Below are 22,538 nucleotides of genomic sequence, written 5' to 3' on the forward strand. Positions count from 1 at the left end.
ATGGCAGTGACTGTGAGCATGTTAAATACCACCTTCCTGTAGCTGGGCTAGTCATGAGGCTCAAATTATGAAATGCTCTCAAGACCCTACCATGGACTAAGTTCAGTAACAATATCAGTCCAGCTGTGTATCTTCCTTTTTTTACTTAGTGGCATTCTAGCATAAAACCAAATTGATTACATATTATTTGTCATTGGAATGCAATAGGTCACAATATTTCTCATATCATTTGAGTTTCATTCTTCAGCATTCAAAGTGGAAGGCACTGACAGATGCAAGGAACTAACTGACGAAAAAGCCTCATCAATTAGTTAAAGCAGGTGCATAAACGTTATCCTAGAAAATTTTGGTCAGTAAAGAACTCCTATTGATAAAATATGTTTAAAAAATAAACCCACATGTTATAGATTGGTAAACTTCTGGAGGAATGATCAACATATGCCAGAAAGTCTCTTTCTTCTGTTCTGGAGCGCTCCTTTGGGTCAGAACAACAAAAGACTAGAGGAAACTCCAGCTGGCTCTAAGGCATGAACATTGGAAAATGGAGCCTCCCACTGGTTACTCAGCTGGATCAGTAACGAGTGAAAGTTGCCATGTACTTGTGACAGCTACATTAAAAATTTGGGTAGTTTTCAGTGGGAGTCATGGTGCCGTCTCGCTGGCAGTCCCCGAGCAGAGGCAGCTGAGCCAGAGGTCAGGACAGGACGGAGAGCTCCCGCTCGACACGGGTCAGCGCGGTGTGGTGGGAACGCGCTGCTGCAGGAAGTGGTGTGTCACGGCCAAAGGTGAAAAACACCAGGGAAATAACAGATGGTTCTGAGGTTCGTTTAGTGTCCAAGGGCTCAAGGAGAGCGCACAGCAGTGCAAAGCCCTGCCTGATACTTCGTCATTTGAAAGCGAAGGCTAAGCAACAGGCAGGTATAGGATCATCCTAGTCTCCATTTGAAAAGGTACACGTCAGTTCCCTTGTAAAACCTTTTATTACAATGGTTGGTGCGAAACTGAAGCCATACGCAGAGCTAGATGCTAGCTAGAAATGAGCATTCTTTCCCCTTGTTTTCCCGTGAGGCAAATAGTCCAGACAGTTTCACAGGTTTTTTCCAGTACCCAAGGGAAAGAAGTTTCCTTTTCTTCCTGATTTTATACAGTTCTTTGCAACACAAATGTCGGTCTCGTCTTATGTGACTTTCAGAGATGCTCTGATCATCTTCCCATGACAGAATTTAGATATGTGTCAGAGGGATAGTAAGCAGGGAAAAGGGAGGGAAAACCCCATAAATTTAACTGCTACTGTTGAAATAATGGTACTACTGCTAAAACAGCTAGGTCCCGAGGCAGTCTTTGAATTGTGATAGATTTAAGTAATAATACCCACTGGATATTTTTGTTTAGGATTTTTTCTGTCTTTTGACCTTGTAGCTACATTAATATCACAGGTAAGAAATTCACTGTTACTTTAATGGTGTGTGAAAGGCTCATGATTTCTGAGGCAAGAAAAAACCGCCAAGGTTTGAAACTTTGATACGGAAAACAAGGCTTAGCTGTACTGTAAAATACATGCGGATTATAAAGAAATTGTAAATTAAAAGCCCTCGAAACTTACAGTACGGTTTGCACTTAATACAAAAAGACCAGAGGGAGGAACGGGTTAGAGTTACGTGTGCGGTTGTGCAAACTCCCATGATGGCAGAGGTACAGCTGTGAGGCTCTCCAGGTAGATCATTTTGCCAGAGGTATTTGTAGCATGTACACTGGTGAATCAATTGATTATAAAACTTTCTCAAAAGCAGGTTAAATACAAAAAAAAGGCAAAACTTAAAAATTTAGAGACAGTGTTGATTTTTAGAGCACAGTTTAAAGCTGATCTTTTACTAGCAAGACCTGGGCAGGTCACCACTATTGACGCTTTTGACTTCTCGCTACCTGCATCTGCTACTGTGCACTAACTATACAAGTGAAATCCTGTACGCTGCGATGAGTGTAAATCCTGGGAAGGGCCAGACTGGCAGCAGGCCGGCTCTCGGTGTTAGCTGGCTGTGCTTTTTACTGCCCTCTCCGTCGGTGCGCGTTTCTGTCTTGGATCTGGTGGTCTTTGAAACTTTCTGGATCCCCGATGGTACAGCACCCAACACGGTGGGGAGCGTGGTTGGTGTGGCCCTCGGGGATCTATGTTTAAACACGCATCCCTATACCCACACGGGCGAACAAGCCGCAGCTGACCGCCCTGGAGATGCGGCCAGCGCCCGGGCTGCCCTGCGCACATCTGGCTTTGCTGGGAGCAGCTGTTGCGCAGGCTGTCGGCAACGCCAGCTGGGCGTAACGAGCAGGAAAGCATCTTTCACCTCTGCGTCACGTGAAACTTAATTTGGCAACCAGGCTGGAGCAATAAGCACTCATGGAAAGGAAAATCTGATTTGCCTTTGGGGCCGGGCCCTGACGTCAGCCGGAGCAGGAAGCGGCGCAGTGCGGTCTGACGCTGCCGAGAAACGCTTACCTGTGCCGCGGGGCGGGCGGGGCCGGCCCCTCTGCGAGGAGGAAGCCGTCGGAGAGAATCAACCCTCGGCCGCGCAGCGCAGCGCACGGAGGAGGCAGAGGCGGGAGAGCGTCGCTGCCCGCGGTGCCTGCCCTGCGGACCATGCCCGGCCGCTGCTGATGGCCGCGGCGGGGACGAGGGGCTCGGCGGAGAGGGGCTGCGAAGCGATGACCCTGCGGCAGCCGGCGCCGGCCCCGAAGGGGGGCTGCCCCCCGGCCCTGTACGTGCACAGCATGCCTGCCTGGGTGCTGGAGGATTTCTGCCGCAAGATGGACTGCCTCAGCGACTACGACTGGATGCGATTCGGTGAGCGGGGGGGGGGGCTGGCCGGACCAGGGCTCGAAGGCTGGGAGCAGTGCGCAGCCACGCCGGGCAGCCGTCCCACGCCACGCCGGGCAGCCGTCCCACGCCGGGCAGCCGTCCCACGCAGGGCCTCTGGCCGAGTCGTTCCCCGGCGCTATGAGCACAGGCAGGGAATTCCCGAGCAGCGATCTGCTTTGGGCATCGAGCGAAAGCTCCGATGAATCGCTGGAATTCCAGACTTGTGGGCTCCCTTGGCTTCCCCCGGGCAGCCAGGCTCCTTCCCCTCGCCCTCCGCTGTCTTTCGCCCTCCCCTCTCCGCTCACGCTTTATCTTCTGCTACTTCTCACTGCGTGCCTGTCTTCACAACATCCCTCACGTGTGCTTAGATGTCCTATTTTTTTCTTTCTTTCTTTGCTTCCCTCATACGTATTGCCCCTATTTTTCTCAGTCCTGGCCGTGTCCAGTTAATGAGTATAGGGAATGTAGTCCCCGAGTTTTTTATTCTCTTTTCTGTATCCCAGTCCAAACAATTCTAACCTGCATCTTTTATCGGTTGGCATACCTTCCTTTATTTAACATGATTGAATTTTGTTCGAGACTTTACTAACTGCTGAGTAAACTCTTACCCCAGTGAAAGTTGCTGACCAAGGGTGGGATTTACCTTCGCTGTCTTCAGAAGCATAAAACTGTATGTTGGCATGCTCCTAAAGCCCACTGCGGTGTGAACTCGGGAGTCTTTGTTTCCCCGCACACCCCCGGCCCCCAAGCCTCTCCGCTTCAGGCTTGCGAAGCGAGGAGCACATCAGGTGGGGCCAGCTGAGAGGGTCTGAGCTGACGGGCGCCTTTGGTGGCATCTCCCCCGGAGACCACAAATGAGCACAGCCGAGCTGGGCAGATCCCAGGACGGAGTGACAAGGCAGCCCTGTGTCACAAACCGCTGTTTCAGCACAGTTTGCCCGGTCTTCTCTCCCCGACCCTCTGCCCGAAGGAGTCAGAGCTGCCACCACCCGTCCCGCAGCCGCAGAGCTGCCCAGGGCAGGCAGAGCCTCTTGCCGCCGTTGGGCGGGCACTGGCACGTGGGGAAGCTGGGATGTAGTCCCGTCCCAAACACGAGCATCCTTAGACACGTTTGTGGTTTTACGGTTCTGGTTACCTCGCCCTCCCCAGCCCACGGCGCTTCACTGCGGCCGGGTGCATGGGATGTAGTGGGAACTAAACAAGGGAGGTGGATGACATGATGGTAAGCGAGCCGAGAAGAGCACAGGGGGTAACCAGCACACTCTGCACATGCAGCAATCGGGACAAATTATGTAGGGTCAGCTTTAGCACGGTATCTCCTGCTGTTAAAATAGCTGCATTTCACCAATAGGTTTATCTGACTGTAAATAACACCCAGGTGATTCAGTTACTATTTGGCTTACCGTAACGTTGGTATTTAGTAATGTAGACAGGAGTGCAGTCTCACCACTGACTTCTGTTACCTGTTTTGGGAGAATCACACCAGGAATTTCATCTGAACTTACTTTGATAAAAAGTACTATGGTGAAGGAAGGTTGGGGAGAAAATATGCTGAAAAGTGTGACTGGGTTTTCTTTTTGGGTCTCTGATATAACAACATTTTTTCCATAATAGTCAAAGAAATAAAAGGAATATCCTACTTCAGAAACTGAATTTTCTTCACGTCCACATAGCTAATTTATTGTGATCCTTCCTTGTAAAAGTGTGCAAATGAAAAAGTAAAGTGTGTCTCGCACCTTAGCTTTCCCTACTTGCACTTGCTTGCTTTTTCTGACTTTTAAACAGAAATATCTGTTGTCTCCCACTAGCCTCCTACGTGATAACTGATCAAACAGAGCTACGGAAAATCAAGTGCATGGAGAAGACGGGGATCAGCATAACCAGAGAGCTCATGTGGTGGTGGGGAGTGAGGCTGGCGACAGTGCAGCAGCTGCTGGACCTGCTGCAAGGACTGCAGCTCTACCGAGCGGCCCAAGTCATTCTGGACTGTGAGTAGCTGCTGTTCCTCCCACGGGGAGTCTGCGCTGCTTCTGAGAGCACCCAGACCCAGTCCTGTAACTCTCTCTTGCCAGCTGAAGAAGCTTTTTGCTGGGAGTCCCATGCTCAAATTCTAAAATTTCTCCTCTGATTCTGATTTTCTACTCTCTTAAATAAAATTTGTGGTGGGAAAGAAGAGGTGATGTAGAGGGGGAATCACTGGTCCCTCTATTTCATCATCCCACCTTTGTAGTGGCCGTCTTCGATGCTGAGAGGTGCCAAAGAGAGATGGGCTGTGCTTTGAACCAGGGGTGGTACTTTCACGCATCGGACAGGGTTTCAAATCAGAGCTTAGTTATGAATGTTTTAATTTTTCATACATTCTTGTTTCTCCCTGAAATTTTGTCATCATACTCTAATTGTCAACAAACTTGGAGGAACAAAACATATAAACAGTTCAGCCTATGCAGCCTGCTTTCCTGCTGCACGAGAAAAAGGTTATGAAAAGGAGAAATGGTTTCTTGACTGCCTGCATTACTATTTCTTTATCCCACTTCAGATTTTCTCTATCCCTATCATATGTTCTCCTCAATCCTTCCATTAATTAAACAACTGTTCTCTTTTCTAACTCTTTGCCTGTAATTCTTCTTCCCTATCTCCAGGTTGCTCTATTTCAGATTTATATTTTTTGAGGTAGGATGACTAGAGTTTGAACTCAGTGTGCCTAGTTGAAGTAAACAATTGGCTTATAGAAATCACAACACTTTTAAGTATAATTTTCCTTTCCATTTTTCTCCATTGAAAAATATGTTTAAATTCCAGCTGTCCATTTTTGTAAAGCAAATTGTACCTTAATCCAGTTCTACCACAAAATCTGTTGAACCCTGGACAACATACTGTCATTCTGTATTGAGTTGCCCCAAAAAGTTGGGAGCGGACCACATTCCCCTTTTCACACATATTCCCACCCAAAATCTACTTTCTGGAAATCAGATACTTGCATGAATGTTGCTAGTTCTCCATAGAGAATTACAAGAAAGAAAAACTACAGATTTTTGTTACGTGGCCAAAAATGCTCGGAGAAGCACCATCCGGGTGCACGTGGGAAAGCTCAAAGCTTATGAGGCCGTACGCATCCGCAGGTGGAAAGGTGCGGGAGCCCTGTCTGCTTCCCACATTCCCTGACTGGCGGCTGGCGGCCGGGGCTGGCTGTGGGTCCCACCGGGAGCAGCTGTTGGGGAACAGGAGCCGGCCCGGCCCTGCTCAGGGCTGCAGCCGGCATCCGCTGCGCAGCAGCTGGAGGCATTTCTCGTGGAAAGTCCAATAATGCATCATGGGTTTCTGTAGTTTCCTGGCATTAGCGTGACTTTTAACCTTCATTTTGGAATGCAGACAAAAATCTTTAACAATGGTACTCTCAATTTCTATTTTCTTTTTTTTTAAAAAAAGGAATATTAAGTACTACAGCACAAGCAGCCGTCAAGCAAATTCTGCCTTAGCTCATCAAACACCGTAACCACAGACCCTAAGAGAGCTTTGCTCACTTGACAGAGCTGGTTTTGGCATCGCCCATACGCAGCCTGGATCAGCAGATCCACTGTCAGACTGAATTCAGTCACAGCGTTCAGCTTAGGAGACTAACAATTCTTACTCCTCATTCTTCAGCAAAGCGAGCTACAGGGAGGCGAACTTGAATCTGTTTTAATTTGTATGGCAGTGATCCAATTGTCAATTTAGTCACGCTGTGATTTTGAGGGTCCAGTCTGAGTGGACAGGATTGAAAACAAAATCTTGATTTTTTTTTTTTTTTTTTTTTTTAAATCTATACATTGAATAAATCTGACCTAGATATCACTAGTGCAATAAGCCTGGCTCCCTGATAATGGTGGTTTTATGGATCCTCTGGAGTAGAGGGTGACTTCCATGATGTGATGACACTTTTGCTCTCTGCCTGTTCAGTATTTAACACCGTTGATTCTTTGTCCATAAACAGTGTGTGTGGGTGCTCTTACATAACACAGTATAACCTACCACACCTTAAACTCTCATTAGTTACTCCTTGCATTCTTTCCCCGTCAGAACACATCCTGGGGCCCACCTTTGTTTACAGCTGGCTCATTTTGGTGTATTCCTTTACAGAGTTCATTGACCTTTCTGTAATCTCACCTTATACATTGTGATTTAATTTAAAAAAAACCCACAAAACAACAAACTGCATTTTCCTTCCATAAAAAATAAAAACTGAAATAGAAAAATTATGGAATGGTTTTACCACTACATAATAACAGCAACAATTGTCAACATAGTTTTTGTCTGTCATGGAAAAGGCTGGGTTTGTTCAGTTAGGTATGATGCCTTTTCTTTCCCATGTGGGTTAATTTTGCCATTTTTGCAAAAGCTGAGTTCAAAGAGCTTAGAAAAATCACTTGCTATTAACAACTGAGATGCTGCTGCTTTTACCCCAGGGCAGAGGGTTTTCTCTTCTCTTACAGACCTTTAAAACAAGACCGTGAGTAGATTTCAAATGGAGATTAGTTCAGCACATTGCAGTGGTGAATCACTCCCAGAGAAGCTTCATGTATTTAATTTCAGAGAGCTATTTCTTGCAACCCCCGACACCGTTGGAGCCAGGCTGATGTATAGCACCTTCCCCTGGAAGCCCAGAGGCTGCGCAGAGGGTCTCTGATCATTCGGCCTGGTCCTGTGTGCAAATCCAGACAATGGCACTGGATCAAATCCTGAGAGGCCGCGTTTTAAAGCCCGTTTTAAAGCCCCTGACAAGATTTCTTACACAAAAGCCAAGTAAGATTGGTCTCTCTGATTATGTAAAATGCAAAGAATTAGCCTTCCAATCCAAGAGCAGCTTCCAGCAACATCGCCATTAAAAATACAGACACAGGAGAAATAATCATCATCACTGCACAGAAACATTCATCATCCTTCTGTTCATCTGACCGGTTTCCTTTGAAGTGGTATGTAAATATCAGTGTGGCTTGTGCAATAGGCACCTGACTTCAGCCTTGGTGCCAGAGGGGATTACCTACTTTTGCTTCTGCTTCTGTGATTTACCTTTTTTTTTCTTTTTTGAGCTTTCTCAAAAATATTTCTGAGACTGCCGTGGTTTAGCCCCAGCCGGCAGCTCAGCCCCACACAGCCGCTCGCTCACTCCCCCCCGGTGGGATGGGGGAGAGAATGGGAAGAGTGAAAGTGAGAAAACTCATCAGTTAAGATAAAGACAGTTTAACAGGTAAAGCAAAAGCGGTGTACACAAGCAAAGCAAACCAAGGAATTCATTCCCGCTCCCCACGGCAGGCAGGTGTTCAGCCATCCCAGGACAGCAGGGCTCCGTCACCGTAACGGTGACTGGGGAAGACAAACGCCGTCACTCCCAACGTCCCCCCTTCCTCCCCCAGCTGTATGTGCCGAGCATGACGTCATAGGGTATGGGATATCCCTTGGGTCACTGGGGTCAGCTGTGCGGCCGTGTCCCCTCCAACCCCTTGTGCACCCCCAGCTACTGGCTGGTGGGGGGTGAGGAGCAGAACAGCCCTGGGCTCTGTGCGAGCACTGCTCAGCAGGGATAAGCCATCCCTGTGGGATCAGCGCTGTTTCCAGCACACATCCAAACCACAGCCCCGTACCGCGACTGGGAAGAAGCTAACTCTACCCCAGCCAAAACCAGCACAGAGACTTTTTGGACTTCACTTGCCACAAGCTGCAAAAACTAAGGGTTTCCCCTCTGTTAAAAATAAAACCCAGTCAACTTCCTCCAGGCCAGAGCAGTACACTTTGTGATTTCTAAGGAGAAGCTTCGTTTCTAAAAATTGGAGTTGGCTGATGCAAGTAAACAGGAGTCTTTATAAAGATTTCTGCATGCTAGACAGTAAATAGGGAAAGTAAATATTAAGAGATCATGGCAAAAAATGGACATACGCGATACAGCTCCTTAAGGCACTGAACTGATGTAATAGATCTAACAAACCTTTGTTTCTCTTTGTGACAATGGGTGAACTACAACATTGGACCGTTCCAGGAAGGGCTTCGTAAGGAGTTAGCAGTGATTTTGGGTTTGACTTTTGAGTTCTGTAAAGCATTATGAAGACAAAGAGGGTTTAAAAGAGGATGGAAGAGACAAATCCTGTGGAGAGATCAAATTTTAATTATGTTTCTGGATGATTAATATTAATTTTTGTCCCAGATCAATTCAAATGCAATAAATTGCAAAACTACAATGAAATGATCTTTTTAAAAAAACTTCTTGTAGTTGTCTTTTATATTGGAGTCCATAGCAAAACTTCACATTAATTTAAGTGGCAGTCCGGATTATTTTGTTGTTCTGCCATGTGGAAGTAGGGTTTTTTTCTGGAATTAACCCAAGACGGGCATTCCACTGTGTGCTCAGCCAGAAGCAGAAGTGATCTCTAGCAGGATCTTTTTAGGTTTAGACAAATCTTTGAAGTCTTTACCCTCTATTTCTGCTTTTTTATCTCTATTTATCTGAATGTGCTTACTCAGGTGATTCCTCTTGGGCAGATAGGGAGAATAATTGCTTTTCTATGGGGCACTTTAGAAAACTAAGTGGTCCTTACATCACCATAGTTCTATTTGTTCTGACTCAGAGGAATCAGACACAACACACAGATAGATTTTTGCTGGTAGATCACTTCCAGGAGAGTTCTACCTCCCTTCAACAATTTCTTGCACTACTCTAGTTCGCACTACTGAATGTCCATGATAATAATTCTTTTCTTATGTCAGTTCTTTAGCTTCAGCGGTAACCTGTTTGTCTGATGTGCAGGAAGTTGCAAAATTAATGAAAACCCCTGAAAAATAGGTTGAAAGAGGGAAGTGATTCTAATTTTAGAGACTTCTACGTTAACGTACAGGAGGGAAAAGCCAACAACTGCAGAATACAGGACTGTCGGTTTTGACTAAAGGCCTGCAGACTGTTCGATAGCTAATTTCAAAAACCCGTAAAATCCGGGATTTCGTGGCATTCTGACACAGTAATAAAGAAGCATACCTGATTCTTCTGAGTTGTACTTTGAAGACCTAGTTTCATTCAAACCTGCATTCATAGGCGCCACTGAAGAACGTGGATACAAACCCCAAACAGAGGTCAAAGGAAAAAACTTGCCTGACATGAACATGTCCTCTTCTACCATCATGGCTTTTCCTACACTCCTGCTCTTCAAACCTGAGTACGCTGAAACCGCCATAGCTTGTCTTCTCTTAAACAGTTCTACTCAATCTTGGTTTATTATAAGGAACAAAGATTATAAATGAAACATACTGCTTCCTGCTTCGTTCAGAGACTCCCAAGGCTTTGTACGAGAAAAGCACACAAAGTGGTTATCTGATTTCAGATGCAGAGGGCTGCAGCTTTTGATGCCAAGATCACTGCCATGCTTAAGATTCAAAGCTGATAAAACAGCATGACAACCCTCCCCTTGTATTAATACTTGTGCTTATTTTCTTTTACATCAAAATAAAACACTCGTTTTGAATTTTAAGAAAATGCTAGATGTATTGCTGATAAAAGGTGCCAGGTGGAAATGAAAGTTTAGAACTACAACCAGGAAAATGTGGTTATCAGGCAGTAGAAAGTCCTTATATCACCCCTAGTGCACACTGGGCATGTCCAAGCTCCTTTTAAATGTATTCATGGATAAGAATTCAGCTGCTTCTTCAGGAGATTCTGACAGTATATCACAGTGTCTTGAATTTTTTTTTACTTTATTTTTTCCCATCCTAACTGTAGCCTAATCTAATTTCAGTAATTCCCTCTTCGAGTCCCTGTATGCTTAAAGCATCTTTGTACTTCTTTTAACCAGACTTCAGGTTGCTTTTTCAGGCCTGATTCTGAGATTTTACCAAGCTATATACAATACGGGATCTTTTAGAGTTGTAGTGAATCAATAATTTGGCCTTTAATTTTTCCTTATATATCAGCAAGTCTTGACCTTTGACCATTTTTATGTTTTCCCTTGATTGTCTCCAGTTTGTTTCTTTCTGTTCGTAAGTAAAAGTATGATTCTTTATTGCAAATAGTTCTGTATAGGAAGGTGTTTTCTGGGAATGAGCATGGTCATGACACTAAAACCGCACAATTGAAAATAGTCTAAAATATTTAACTGACTAAACCCAATACGATTCTGTCAAATTTCCTCACAGTCCCATGACAGTGAGCAAAGAACTAGATGCCTTCTTTAGGCTGGGAGATATTTGTGATGATTGCCTGAAGGATGTCGTATAGAAAATGACAAAATAAGTATACTGTTATTGCGAATTCCTTATTGCAAGAGACTATACATCTTTTGCATAGCCATCACTGATATTTGGTTGAAGCTATCACTTCTTATTAATTTTCAGTAGTAGTTAATGTCATGAATATGGTCTGAATCTAAATACCAATAGTGTTCCAGCAATTTAACAATAAATTGCTTGAATGTTCATTTTAATGTTCATATTAATTTACAGTCTGGTTTCCTGACTAGGATTATTTCCTGATAACTGAGTGGAGTCAGACTCTATTTTCCCTGGTAATCTTCATCTTTGCTTTCTTTTCTTCTGAAGGGACATCAGCCTCTAATACTACCAACTCTGAAAAAGAAGAGCTGGTAGAGCCACCAAAACAGGAGAACATATCTTTAACTCCCACAGAAAACAAAAACAGAGAGAGAGAACATGAGATAAGGCTATTGCCATCACCAGACTCTTCTCATCTGGGAGTATCACCAGCAGGCAGTAAGTAAAAAGTAACAGATTCTGACTCTGCTTTAATGTCGAAATGACTGTATAGACAAGACTGCTTCCCATTCGCTTTCACCATAGCATAATGAATATATTGCTCTTCAAAATGGTCACATTTGACTATTTGCCTTTTTCCTAGCACTGTGGTCTCCTGAGCTGTTTATTCTTAACGTTAGCACACGGCCTCCTCTTCCTCCTTCCTACAGCTGTCTTGGCTTTGAGAGATGCTGGCTATATCCTGTGTATTTCAAGAGGTTTCCCGGGTCTCTCTGAACACCCTGGTCTCATCCTGGCTCCATACATTTCCTGCCCAGTGTCCTTCTCTCCATGCAAAATAAATCTCGGCATGCGTCAGCAGGCTCCTCTGCCTGGGAAGGAACCTCAGGACGTAGTGAGGAGAGCACCTGGCCAGCAGTATGGACATAGCGAGCTCCATGTCCCCGAGCCAGGACTAGAGATCTGTGTAGTCATCTTGCAAAGAGGAACCAGAAAAACAGCTCCCTGTCTTCACACAGTGTTTCACATTTTGACAGCTTGTCATAGACTATCCCTGGTTAGGAAATTCAACAAAATACCCCAGACTTTCATAATTAGTCACAGGTTGTGGTATTACAAAAATAAGATGTATTTTCAATGCTGCTATTTCAGTTTCAGGGTCTGTTTCTGAAGGAGCCTTGTATTCGCTCCCTTCTCCGCCACCTCCCCCAATGGACCTTTTGAAATCCTTGCAGTCCAATCCTCCTGTCTCATCAAGTGTGAAGGTAAATCCCTTTAGCACTCTCTGATTGTAACAATGAAAATTGTCTTTGACATTCTGTGGGTTTTTCAATTAAAGTTTATCCCTCTACTTGTATAGTGAAAGAGTGGGGCTTGAATACAATTTGTTTGGACTGAATATAATAGTAATGGTGCAGTTAGATTACTTGAGGTTTACATCACTTTTTTGCCAGTGAAGGACCAGCGAGGGGAAAAATTAACAATATTGCATACTGCATAGCTCAGCATGGGTAACATGCCCACAAACAGCAATTAATTTTGAAGGGATTTCCAGTATAGATTTTACAGAGGACTTAACATTTCTGGTGAGATTGTAGGACAGTGCAATGTATACCACTGACTAGGCAGAATGGCATACTTCTTTTAGTTTAATTTTATACTTAAAATGCAGTTTCTGCTCAAAACTAGGCTAGTATCAAATATAAGTCAGGTTGCGCAGAGCCTTGTGTAGCTGACAATTGAAAATCTCCAAGGACGGAGGTTCCATCACCTCTCTGAGCCCCCATTCCAGTGCTTCACCATCTCACGGTGAAAAGTTTTTCTCCTGTTCCTAGTGCTTTCAGCACAGTGTCCTGTTCCTTTCTCCCTATAGCTCTTTTGTCTTTAAGAGGGTCTAGCTAGATCTGTCCTGTGGGTTCTCAGAGTGTTTCCCAGATCCACATGCACACTCTGGTCCCACCACGGTTCTGACTCAGCCTGTTTTCTTTGGTTTATTTTGTTCGAGTTTTTTTAAAGAAGATTGTGTTCTAAGACTTTAAACTCTTTCAAAATAACGCGGTTCAAGAGTACCCGCCAGAAGAGAAGATCGCTACAAAGAGTGCAGTAGTTTCAGAGTTTCTTGAGAGGGAGTTAATGTTTTTGTTTTCTCAAGCCTAGAGCACATTAAGGTTGTGAAAGCTGCATGGTTAGGCTACAGTGGAACTGTAATAACAATTGGCATTAGGACTTGCCACACTGGAAGCAACAAATTGTTGTGCAACGAACACCAGGTGCTTCAGAAGTAGATGTGAAGTTCCTCCCAGAACGTAAATACATTATGAGGGACCCTACTTTCTGTTTCTTCCTATATGCCCCAGTCATAAAGATTAATATTTTTTGTAACTTAAACTAACATCACTTCAAATAAATACATGGACTTTTAGACAAAACTTAGTCTGTTTTCTGGGAAAGGTGGAAAGGCAAGTTCGTAACTGTTTTCACATCTATTATGCAAAATTTTTACATCAGCAAAACACATGAAGACAGGTGTTACAAAGGGAAACCCTCATGAGTGATTGCACAGTCCCTTTCACAATTTCTTTCAACAATCACGGTGATTGCTTAAATCATGGAAAAGAAAATACGATACCAGAAAGAAGGAAAAAGCATATGAGTTTTCATGAGTTAAACTTGTTTCTTCTACAAATGTGTAGCCTTGCAGCTCTTCTACTCCTCAGCAGGAGACAATGACGGATCTCCCCAGCGGGAGTCTTTTGTGGACCCAGAAGGAAGTTACTAATGCCACAAACGATTTCAGTGACACGAGCAGAATTTGTGAAGGTACTTTTGCTGATGTCTACAAAGGTCAGAGGAGCAACATAGTGTATGTCATCAAAAGACTGAAAGAGGCAAGTACTCCACCTTTTCTTCTTCTTGGTTATTAGTGTCTCTCGAGCATTAGCAGTTGTTGTGTAATATTGTATGGGCAAGGAACCAGAACAGCTACACAAGAGGAGAGTAAAAAGGAAATGATACAAATTGAACCTAGATTCAGCAAACACGTGAGTAGTTTTATTAACTTTGTCCGTGGGAGTAGCCTGCAGAGTGGCTACCTGCATTGATGATTGGATCAGAGGTGTCTGTACACTGTTTTTTGTTCTAATTTTCAATTAATTGTTGCCTTTGACCCAAAGCTGTCATCAGTGATACTTGCCTAGAGACTAAAAGATCAGTATAAATGCAACATCTTAGTATGACTATTGACATTCTATTGCATGTTTTCATTTTTCAGATGGAATGCACAAGCCCAAATTCCACCCAAAGATTCTTTCATACAGAAGTACAGATTTGCTTTCGGTAAGCGGTTGACTTTAAAGGCGTTCTGTGTGTATCCTGCTTGCGGCCTGCTGCCCGCATGTTTGGTTAAGACTGACCGCAGGCACGGTGCTGTTTGGGGACAGAGGGGTTATGCGCTGCCCTTGCAGGAGCCCTGGGGAAGCCACGTGCCTCTGGTGATGCTGCAGCTCCCTGCTGAGCGCAGGCAGCCGCGCTGCTGGTCTTCGAGATGTGAGGAAGCGGTGCCTTCTGGAGCCTTGTACCCCTCCACCTGTGCAGAGCGGGGCTACGCTGTAGTGATCTCTCTTTGCTGCCAGGGTAGCCTTCTGTGCCTGCTCAGGGCCGTTCCGTGCTTCCACCTGCAGGACGCAATTCCTGATTGCCCTGAATTATTTATTCCAGCTCAGGAATGTATTGTTCTGTGTTGCTCTTATTCCCTTTGCAAACTATCGTTGATCTGTGCCTGCAGGTGTTGTCACATCAACATTTTGCAGCTGCTGGGTTTCTCAGTAGAAACTGGATTGCACTGTCTGATATATCCATACCTGCCTAATGGATCGCTACAAAACAAACTGCAGTGTCAAGTAAGCAAATAATCTGGGTCCGTTATCTATCTGTGATTACAAGTCCTGTCCTGTCCCTGTATGAAAAGCAATTATATCTCTTTGAATTCTGAGAAACAGCCAAACAAAAAAAAGTGCCCAGATATCCTGACTGTAAGCACTAGAGAGGCTGCAGCTCTTTTCCAGTTTTTGTACTGCAAAGCAGATCAGGTCAGTGGGAAGTTTCTGCTGTGCGGCCTTTGGCTTTTTAAAGTAATAAGGAATCTGCAAAATATGTCTATTCATATTGTAGTATTTCGATGGATTTGGGAATATGTTTCTGTAGAATCCATCATCATAATCATTGGCATAATGTGCTATGAAGTTTTACAAGGGCTTAAGAGGGAACAGTTTGAGGTGTTTGCACCTACTGAAAGAGCATCTGCAGAGGGCACAGAAGCATCAGAAAAGCAATCCATCAACACCAGCACTATGCCTCAGTAACGGCCAGCGCTTGATGCTTTGGACAAGTGTGATCCTTGCTGTATCCTTATCTCACTGGGTCCTGTGGCCACACAATATATAAGAATCGGCTCCTTCCTTGGCCTAGAAATCGCCAGTTTCTGCCTTGGACCAGACTTTTGATTTAGGTCATCAGGAGTTTTGACTGGGACTAAAACTATGTCTTTGGTTTTCAAAACTACTCATGCCTTACAGTTTTTTATTCTGTAAAATACCTTTTTTTTTCCTCTCTTCCTTGCAGGATGCTTCTGCTCCACTGACCTGGGAGATGCGAATTAGCATTTCTATAGGACTCATCCGAGCTGTAGAGTACTTACATAATTTTGGAATTCTTCATGGGAATATCAAAAGGTGAGGGGTTTGGCATATCAGCACGTCCTTGGTCACCTGTGAATTCGGGATTTCTTTAACAACAATGGCTGAAAGCTTATGCAACTTTGAAATCCATTTGCAGTATCTTTCTGCTGTCTCATGTTTACTGTTTTATGTTTAATCTGTCTTTTCTAAATGAGGGAAGTATACTCTTTTGAAGTAATTTTTGGAGTGCTTGTTCTTCCCCCTCTCCCTTTCTACCACTCTTTATCCTTCCATTCACACACAGCAGGCCAAATGCTGGAAACTTTCAGCACCTAACTTTAAAAGCGTAGAACCGTAATTCTTTACCTCAGGTTGAAGTACTTACTTGACCAATATTGTTATTTGTCTCTCGTTGTCACAGCTCAAATGTCCTGTTGGATGAAAACTTTACACCAAAGCTTGGACATTCAGGTCTGCGATTGTATTCTGGTGATAAAAAGTCAGAATATGCTGTGATGAAAACCAAAGTCCTACAAGCTTCTCTTACTTATCTGCCAGAAGATTTTATCAGACATGGGCAGTTAACAGAAAAAGTTGATGTATTCAGCTGTGGTGTGGTACGTTGCCTTTCTTCCCTGTTCTGTTGCAGACTTTGGTGCTTCTAGACAGGAAATTGGATATAAGAATATGTGCCTCATACAGTCGTTTTGCCGGAAATTTCATATCATACTTGCTGACTATGTAATGTGTTGAAATCCTGGTTCACACTCCAAATGTGCTTCACTTTGTGGCAAAGTGAGGTGAACCTTTTGAACAACAGAAACAAAATTGTTTCTTGTTGCAAAAAAAAATATTATTACTGCTGATCATTTGTAAAAAAAAGAGTAGCAGAAAGACTGCAGTTAGGTTCTCAGAATTCTTGCAGATTTGTCATGTGAACTGCTACAAGCATCACTGGTTAATGTGGAATTTCAACTAAAATAATTGATAGTCTGTGATATCACCTGTCTCCAGGTGTTCCCATTTAAATAGGACGTTACTCTATTCAGTGGGATTTCTTATCTAGATTTAGAATTACTTTCTTCTCATCCTTTGTTTCAACAATATCTATTGTACCCAACTATAAAATTTGGACTTGGCTCTGGAGGTAGATCTAGTGTCATAAAGATTGCCCAGATCTGGCATTGTTAAGCCATCTGAAGTAAAAATGTAACTTCAAAATGCCCTGGCAGTTCAATATTTCTTTAGTTACAAAACTAATTTTTAAAAATAGAATTAATTCTGAACAAATTATTTTATCTTTCAAATATACTTTCTAGGTCTTAGCAGAGATACTGACAGGGATTAAGGCACTGGATGAAGGAAGACACCCTATTTATCTGGTAAGAAAAAGCAGGACTAATGAATACCAACAGGAGTGAATGGTGTCGCTGTCATAAAATGAATTTTCCTTTTATCTAAGTACAGTTTGTTATTTGCAGGCTGCTGTGCACGTCCTGAGGAAGGGATGTTGAGAAGCCATATCCTGGTCCCATTAACAGCCATAGCCTACCTGCCTTTCGATAGAAGCAGAGTATATGTTCCCATTTCCCGATTGTATTAGGAGATACTCCAGAATAGTTGGTGTTTAAATACATGCTTATGTAAGAGACAAAGCTTTGTGCCGAAATGCGGCTACATGTTTTTATGTGCCAGAAAGAGGTGTTACAAGCCAAACCATGTGGGGAAACCTGGGTAGGCGGGAACTGCGGTGGCTCATGTTCATGTTTATCAGGCATTTACGTATTGCACTCGTGTCTGGAATGTATAATCCTAGGCAGATTGCCTGTGGTTAGAACAACACCAGTGACTTTCACAAGCAGCCAGAACTGGCTGGGCTCACCGAATGCCATTAACAGCATCTTCATGGAAACAGACCCCACCTTATTCCTGCTATGGGTTATGCTCCTTTGGATTTGCCATTGTGCTCAAGCCTTTGAGGGGAAAATGATAGTACATTCTTACTGACTGTTTCCAAGCAATTCAGCAATGTTCAAATGGGTTCAGAAAATAAAGGACCCTAAGTTTCTGGTTTCTTTAACAAACCTTTGAAAATTCCTGTGTGAGAACGCTGCTATTTACAGCGTTGATTATTTTTCATTCCTGTAAATGGGTATAAGCCTAGAAGAGCTTCATCTGCCTTAGTGAATATGACATTAGACACACACAGAGAAAACCTTTGGCCTTTTCTTTCCTGTGAAAACAAACATTTCTGTCAGCTGCATGAATGGAGATTCTGGAAGCTTTTAGGTCTGTAAACCAGCCGTTAAGGAGCAATAATAACAAATTTATGCAAGACTCATATTCTCAGTGAGTCAGACAGAAATAAATGTGTTAACTTTGCTCTCACTAATGTATCTCTTTCCTTTGAACAGAAAGATATGATTGCCGATGAAATTCAAATAGCGAAAGAAAGCTCATACTCCAAAGTAAAAGATTTTGAAAAGCTAGCCGCCAAGGAAATATGTTGTAAACATCTAGACAAGAAAGCAGGATACTTGCTGGAAGAGGTTGCTATTGATTTTGCTTCAGCTGTCTGCCTTTGTCTGAGAAAGAAGAATTCTAACATAGCAGAGGTAATATTTTAAATACACGACCAAGATTTTAGTCTTCTTGACAGCAAGCTCTAAAGCTACAACATGCATGCCTTACTTATTTTTGAGTGTGTTGACGTAGGAGAGTATGTGTAAGCAGGGGTGCAGGAACTATTCTGCATTCACAGATCTTGTTGTTAAAAACAGGTGCTTGAAATTATGGAAATGGCTGAAAATAAATTAAGAGAGCATTACATCTGTGGAGGCAGCACTTCTGGATTCTCCATGAACACTCCAGAAGAAACTGATGATGACACAACCAGTCTCAGCATGGATGTGCCTTCTGCGGGGGAAAATGAAGAGTATGGCATGCAGCCGGTGACCCTGACAAGTGCCAACCCATGCACACCTCTGGCAGGAGTCGTGCCTGACCTCTACTGTGGGCAGATGTCAAGGGTCCCTTGCGAATCAGATGAATCAAGTAGTTTTCTATGGAATCCTTCTGAAAGGTCTGCAGAGGAGCTGTCTAACAACAGCTGTAACAATTCAGAAAATACGGCAGCCTCTGATTACAGGGTCAAGCAGGAAAATCCTGCAAACGGACTCCAGGAAAGAAATGCGGCGTGCACCAGAAGTGATGACATCTTGGAAACAGCAGCTACTGCACAGAGCACCTTCCAACAAAAAAATGCAGACCTTGACTCTTCACAAGGTAAATCCAGATAAACCTGAGGGGTGCATGCAGGACATTCAAAAGCATACGATCCTCAAGCTGTTTTGGCAAAACTGCCCATGCCCCTGCTATGCTAACCGAAGTCTTTGTTAAAGTGCTGTAGTGTTATAATAGTAGGGACAAATTGCTCTCTTCTCCAGATTTGCTTAGGTTCTCCTTCCTACTTCTAAACACATTTCAGTAAAACTTTTCTCCTTGGTTATGATTTTACCAATAAATCTACAAAATGTTTTCTGGTTTTCTATCAGATTTTTTTTCCTAAGCCAGTTTTGTTTTATTTTTAATTTAAAATTATCATCTATTCCTTAGACAGTAGATGGATAGTTTTTTTCAATATTTGGGCTTTTTTTGTTTTTCAGCATTAGCCAGAGAGACATCTTGGAAAATAAAGATAAATGATCAAAAAAAGAAGCTCATGGAAAATATTCTGCTGTATGAAGAAGACAAATTAAACAGTTCTGAACTTTTTGAATCATAAAATGGATGGATTTATTAGCAGTGGACTGCTCAGAAGGACCAACAAGGACTGTCTCCTCATTAGAAAGATGGTAAAAGTATACCTTTCAAGTCAAGTAGCAGATTTGAATCAGAAACATTAGCCCTGGCTGAAGAAAACAGAAGTGATCACACTGAGAAGAAACAGAAAATACCTGTTCTAAAGCAGCTTAAAGCACAACGCCACCCCGTAAACAGAAATGCCTTCTTCCTTTTCAGCTGCAATGTAAAACGATATGGCAAACAATTGCCAAAATAACTTCTGCAGTGTATTTCAGAAAGCATCTACATATAACGTATGTCTTACTAAAAACCACAGTCCTAGAAGTTGCAGGGCACACACTGATCAGCAACCAGTTAGCAATACCCTTATTGTTATCCCACTGTCTACATGCAGACAGAAATCTCCAGAGAGCACGGAGGTTTCAGTTGTCAGAGGAGTCTATCCTATTCCATGTCATCTTAGTCCACACACTCAAAAACACTGCATTACCAGCGAGCGGAATTTTTATGCAAGTTCTCAGATGTATTCTACGTGACTTAATCTCAATTTGAATTGCACTGAACATAGTTGTAAGTAATTTAAGCCATGTTAGTCTACTGTACGAGCTGCTCTAATACATATATACATATGACACCTTTTGAAGTCTAACCTTTAAGTTTAAGTTGTCAGGACCTCTAAGTGTATAATACTTCAAAAAGTACTTTGGAAGCTTTTTTTTAAAAGTATCCTTTACATGTTATTAAGGTTTCTCACTGTGTTTTGCATGGTAACCGTTGCATATTTTGGGTTAGGGACAAGATTTTAATTTAAAATATCTTTAATTTTGTTATAGGTCGCTTGAAATTTAAGTTGTTACATCTATTTTGACAATGGGTTAAAGAATCAGTGAAAGATGAGCTGGCAAGTGGATCTGTTCATGGTGCCATGCTCACCACGCATTCTCAGTGGGGAATCATTTTGTGTGTCTCGTGGCTTACCCAGCCTTAGCAGCCTTGGGGTCAGCCTCGGTGATCACGCTCAACAGAAGAACCCGAAACTTGTATGCTGTCATATTTATTATCAAGGGAAAGCCCCCTTAAGAAAGTGTTGCTGTTATTGTTATGACTATTTATTATTTGTAATATTGTTAGCATATTCCAGCTTGTGCAGTCTAAGGAAATACAGGTTTGTTTTAAACAAAAAGAACTATCAGAACATGTAGCTCAGCTTACAGACAGGTGACTGCTGCCTCCTTAGCTCAGGTAATAAGGCCTGATGTACAGAAATGGCTAAAACTCACAATGGAGTCCAGAGAATATTAAAAATACCAAAAAACTTTGTATGTAATTATTTTCATTGGAATTGTGTAATGATATAGTTTTCCTAGCTTTACACGAAGGTCTCCGAGTAAGGCCTCATATCTTCTATATTTGTACAGTACCTAGTTCATTGTAGGTACTATTATGAGGAAGTAAAAGTATTTTAACTGAGACTTGAGTATTAGAATAATCTACAGAGCTATCAAATTGATTTCTACACTAAAAGCTGGTAAAATTCCTTAATTATAAGTGCCTTGGATACTGTCTATATATTTACCAGTGTCAGGTTTTTTTATTTTACCAGAATCAAACCAAGAATACATTGATACTGACATAAGAAACATTGAGTATATTCAGATTGGTCAGTAACTGCTTAATTCTACATGAGAACTGAGATACTTTATGGTGCTGAAAATTTAATATTTGTTGGTTTTCCTGGGTATATTTTGGGAGATCCGTGGTAAATCCCTTGGATCTCCTCCAGGAAGAAATGCACATAGGCACACCCCAGAGCTGAATGGAAAACCTAAGTTTTTTAAATTGAGAAACATAATTTAGACACAGTTGATGATTGACAAAAAATGCTTTAAAGGTTTTGTTCTCCTGCAGTCACAAAATGAAATTATTGTTTTTTGCCTTGTTCCATGTTAGTTTTAAAGTATTCTGAGGTGATATACATGGTCTTGTAGAGTTGCATAAGTATATAATGTAACATATATAAGACACTGCGTAGTCTTACAATAATGGACTCTGTCACATAACTTGGCTATTCGGTATAATGTATATTTTAATCTCAACTTGGCAAATGTATACATTACCATTTACTAATACCTTTGTGAATAAAAAACCTGAAAAAATCCTTTCTTTATAGCTTGCTTTTTCATGTTTATGGCACAGAAATATGTCTCTCAGTCCACCTTATTTATGTAAATTTGTGTTTGTAGGGATGCAGCACAAGGTCTCTTTGCACACACTTAATCATTAGTAATTATTAGTATAAACATGTTTATTCACTCTTCATTCCCTGTTAAACTGATTTTTTCCTTTGACACGTCCCTAGAGAAAAAAATTCACTCTAAAGTTAATAATTACAAGGATTACTGAGGTCCAACGGACATTTATCATCATTTAGATGCACAGTCTCTAGTATCCTTTATCCTTAAGGCATTGTAGCTCTTTTTGTCAAAAATGGACAACTCTGCTTTTTTTTAATCCATGAACACTAAAATAAGGGCACAGAATATAAATTAAAAAAATGTATAGTTGTTCTAGAACTATAGAAATGTGCAAGTAAAACTGATGTGGAGATTAGCACCTCCCAAAGGTGCTGTTAAAACCTAGAGGCTGAACATCATCCTATATTGGGATTAGTGGTAAGAATTACCAATTCATTCACACAGTATTCTGATTTTTCTTGTATGTTTAATAATGTGAATAATTACAGACACGGAAGCATGATGTCTACTAGCAAAACTAAGAAGGTACTTAAATATGCAGAGTGTGAAGAAAGCTGCATTACACAGTTTTCAAGGTTACTAAATGCTGTGTAACAAACTAGCAAATTTTTCAGCAACCAGTGACTGCATCTTAGGTATGCTTTGTACTAGAACATTTTTGTATCTAAAAAAGAAATATCCATGCTATAAAATATACAGCTTCCAACATGTGCTAGGGTGGTT

The 22,538-nt window shown here is 42.3% G+C and overlaps 1 protein-coding gene across 3 annotated transcripts; it reads left to right on the forward strand.

The window, feature by feature from the left end:
- The first annotated feature begins 2,465 nt into the window (after positions 1 to 2,465).
- IRAK2 (interleukin 1 receptor associated kinase 2) lies at positions 2,466 to 21,718 on the forward strand. Of its 3 annotated transcripts, none has more exons than XM_075762529.1 (13): positions 2,466 to 2,839; positions 4,663 to 4,842; positions 11,408 to 11,578; positions 12,233 to 12,345; positions 13,774 to 13,968; positions 14,352 to 14,416; positions 14,865 to 14,979; positions 15,701 to 15,810; positions 16,178 to 16,373; positions 17,076 to 17,138; positions 18,171 to 18,371; positions 18,537 to 19,041; positions 19,422 to 21,718. In XM_075762529.1, exons 1-13 carry the CDS (start codon positions 2,653 to 2,655, stop codon positions 19,538 to 19,540), a joined length of 2,220 nt encoding a protein of 739 aa, XP_075618644.1. In that variant the 5' UTR covers positions 2,466 to 2,652; the 3' UTR covers positions 19,541 to 21,718. The 3 variants fall into 3 exon arrangements, with proteins under 3 accessions (XP_075618644.1, XP_075618642.1, XP_075618643.1); XM_075762527.1 differs by having other exon boundaries at positions 2,467 to 2,839; positions 13,798 to 13,968; XM_075762528.1 differs by having other exon boundaries at positions 2,467 to 2,839; positions 13,801 to 13,968.
- The last annotated feature ends 820 nt before the right edge of the window (positions 21,719 to 22,538 follow it).

This window comes from Balearica regulorum, chromosome 10 (assembly GCF_011004875.1).
Source record: "Balearica regulorum gibbericeps isolate bBalReg1 chromosome 10, bBalReg1.pri, whole genome shotgun sequence".
In the NCBI taxonomy this organism is placed as follows: domain Eukaryota; kingdom Metazoa; phylum Chordata; class Aves; order Gruiformes; family Gruidae; genus Balearica; species Balearica regulorum.

What these genes read in the sequence shown, in the direction of transcription:
- IRAK2 (XM_075762529.1), top strand. Translation starts at nt 2,653, where the DNA reads ATGGCCGCGGCGGGGACGAGGGGCTCGGCGGAGAGGGGCTGCGAAGCG. An exon ending in GGGAGTATCACCAGCAGGCA is followed by an intron (nt 11,579 to 12,232) that starts GTAAGTAAAAAG and finishes CTGCTATTTCAG; the next exon opens with TTTCAGGGTCTGTTTCTGAA. An exon ending in AAAACAAACTGCAGTGTCAA is followed by an intron (nt 14,980 to 15,700) that starts GTAAGCAAATAA and finishes TCTTCCTTGCAG; the next exon opens with GATGCTTCTGCTCCACTGAC.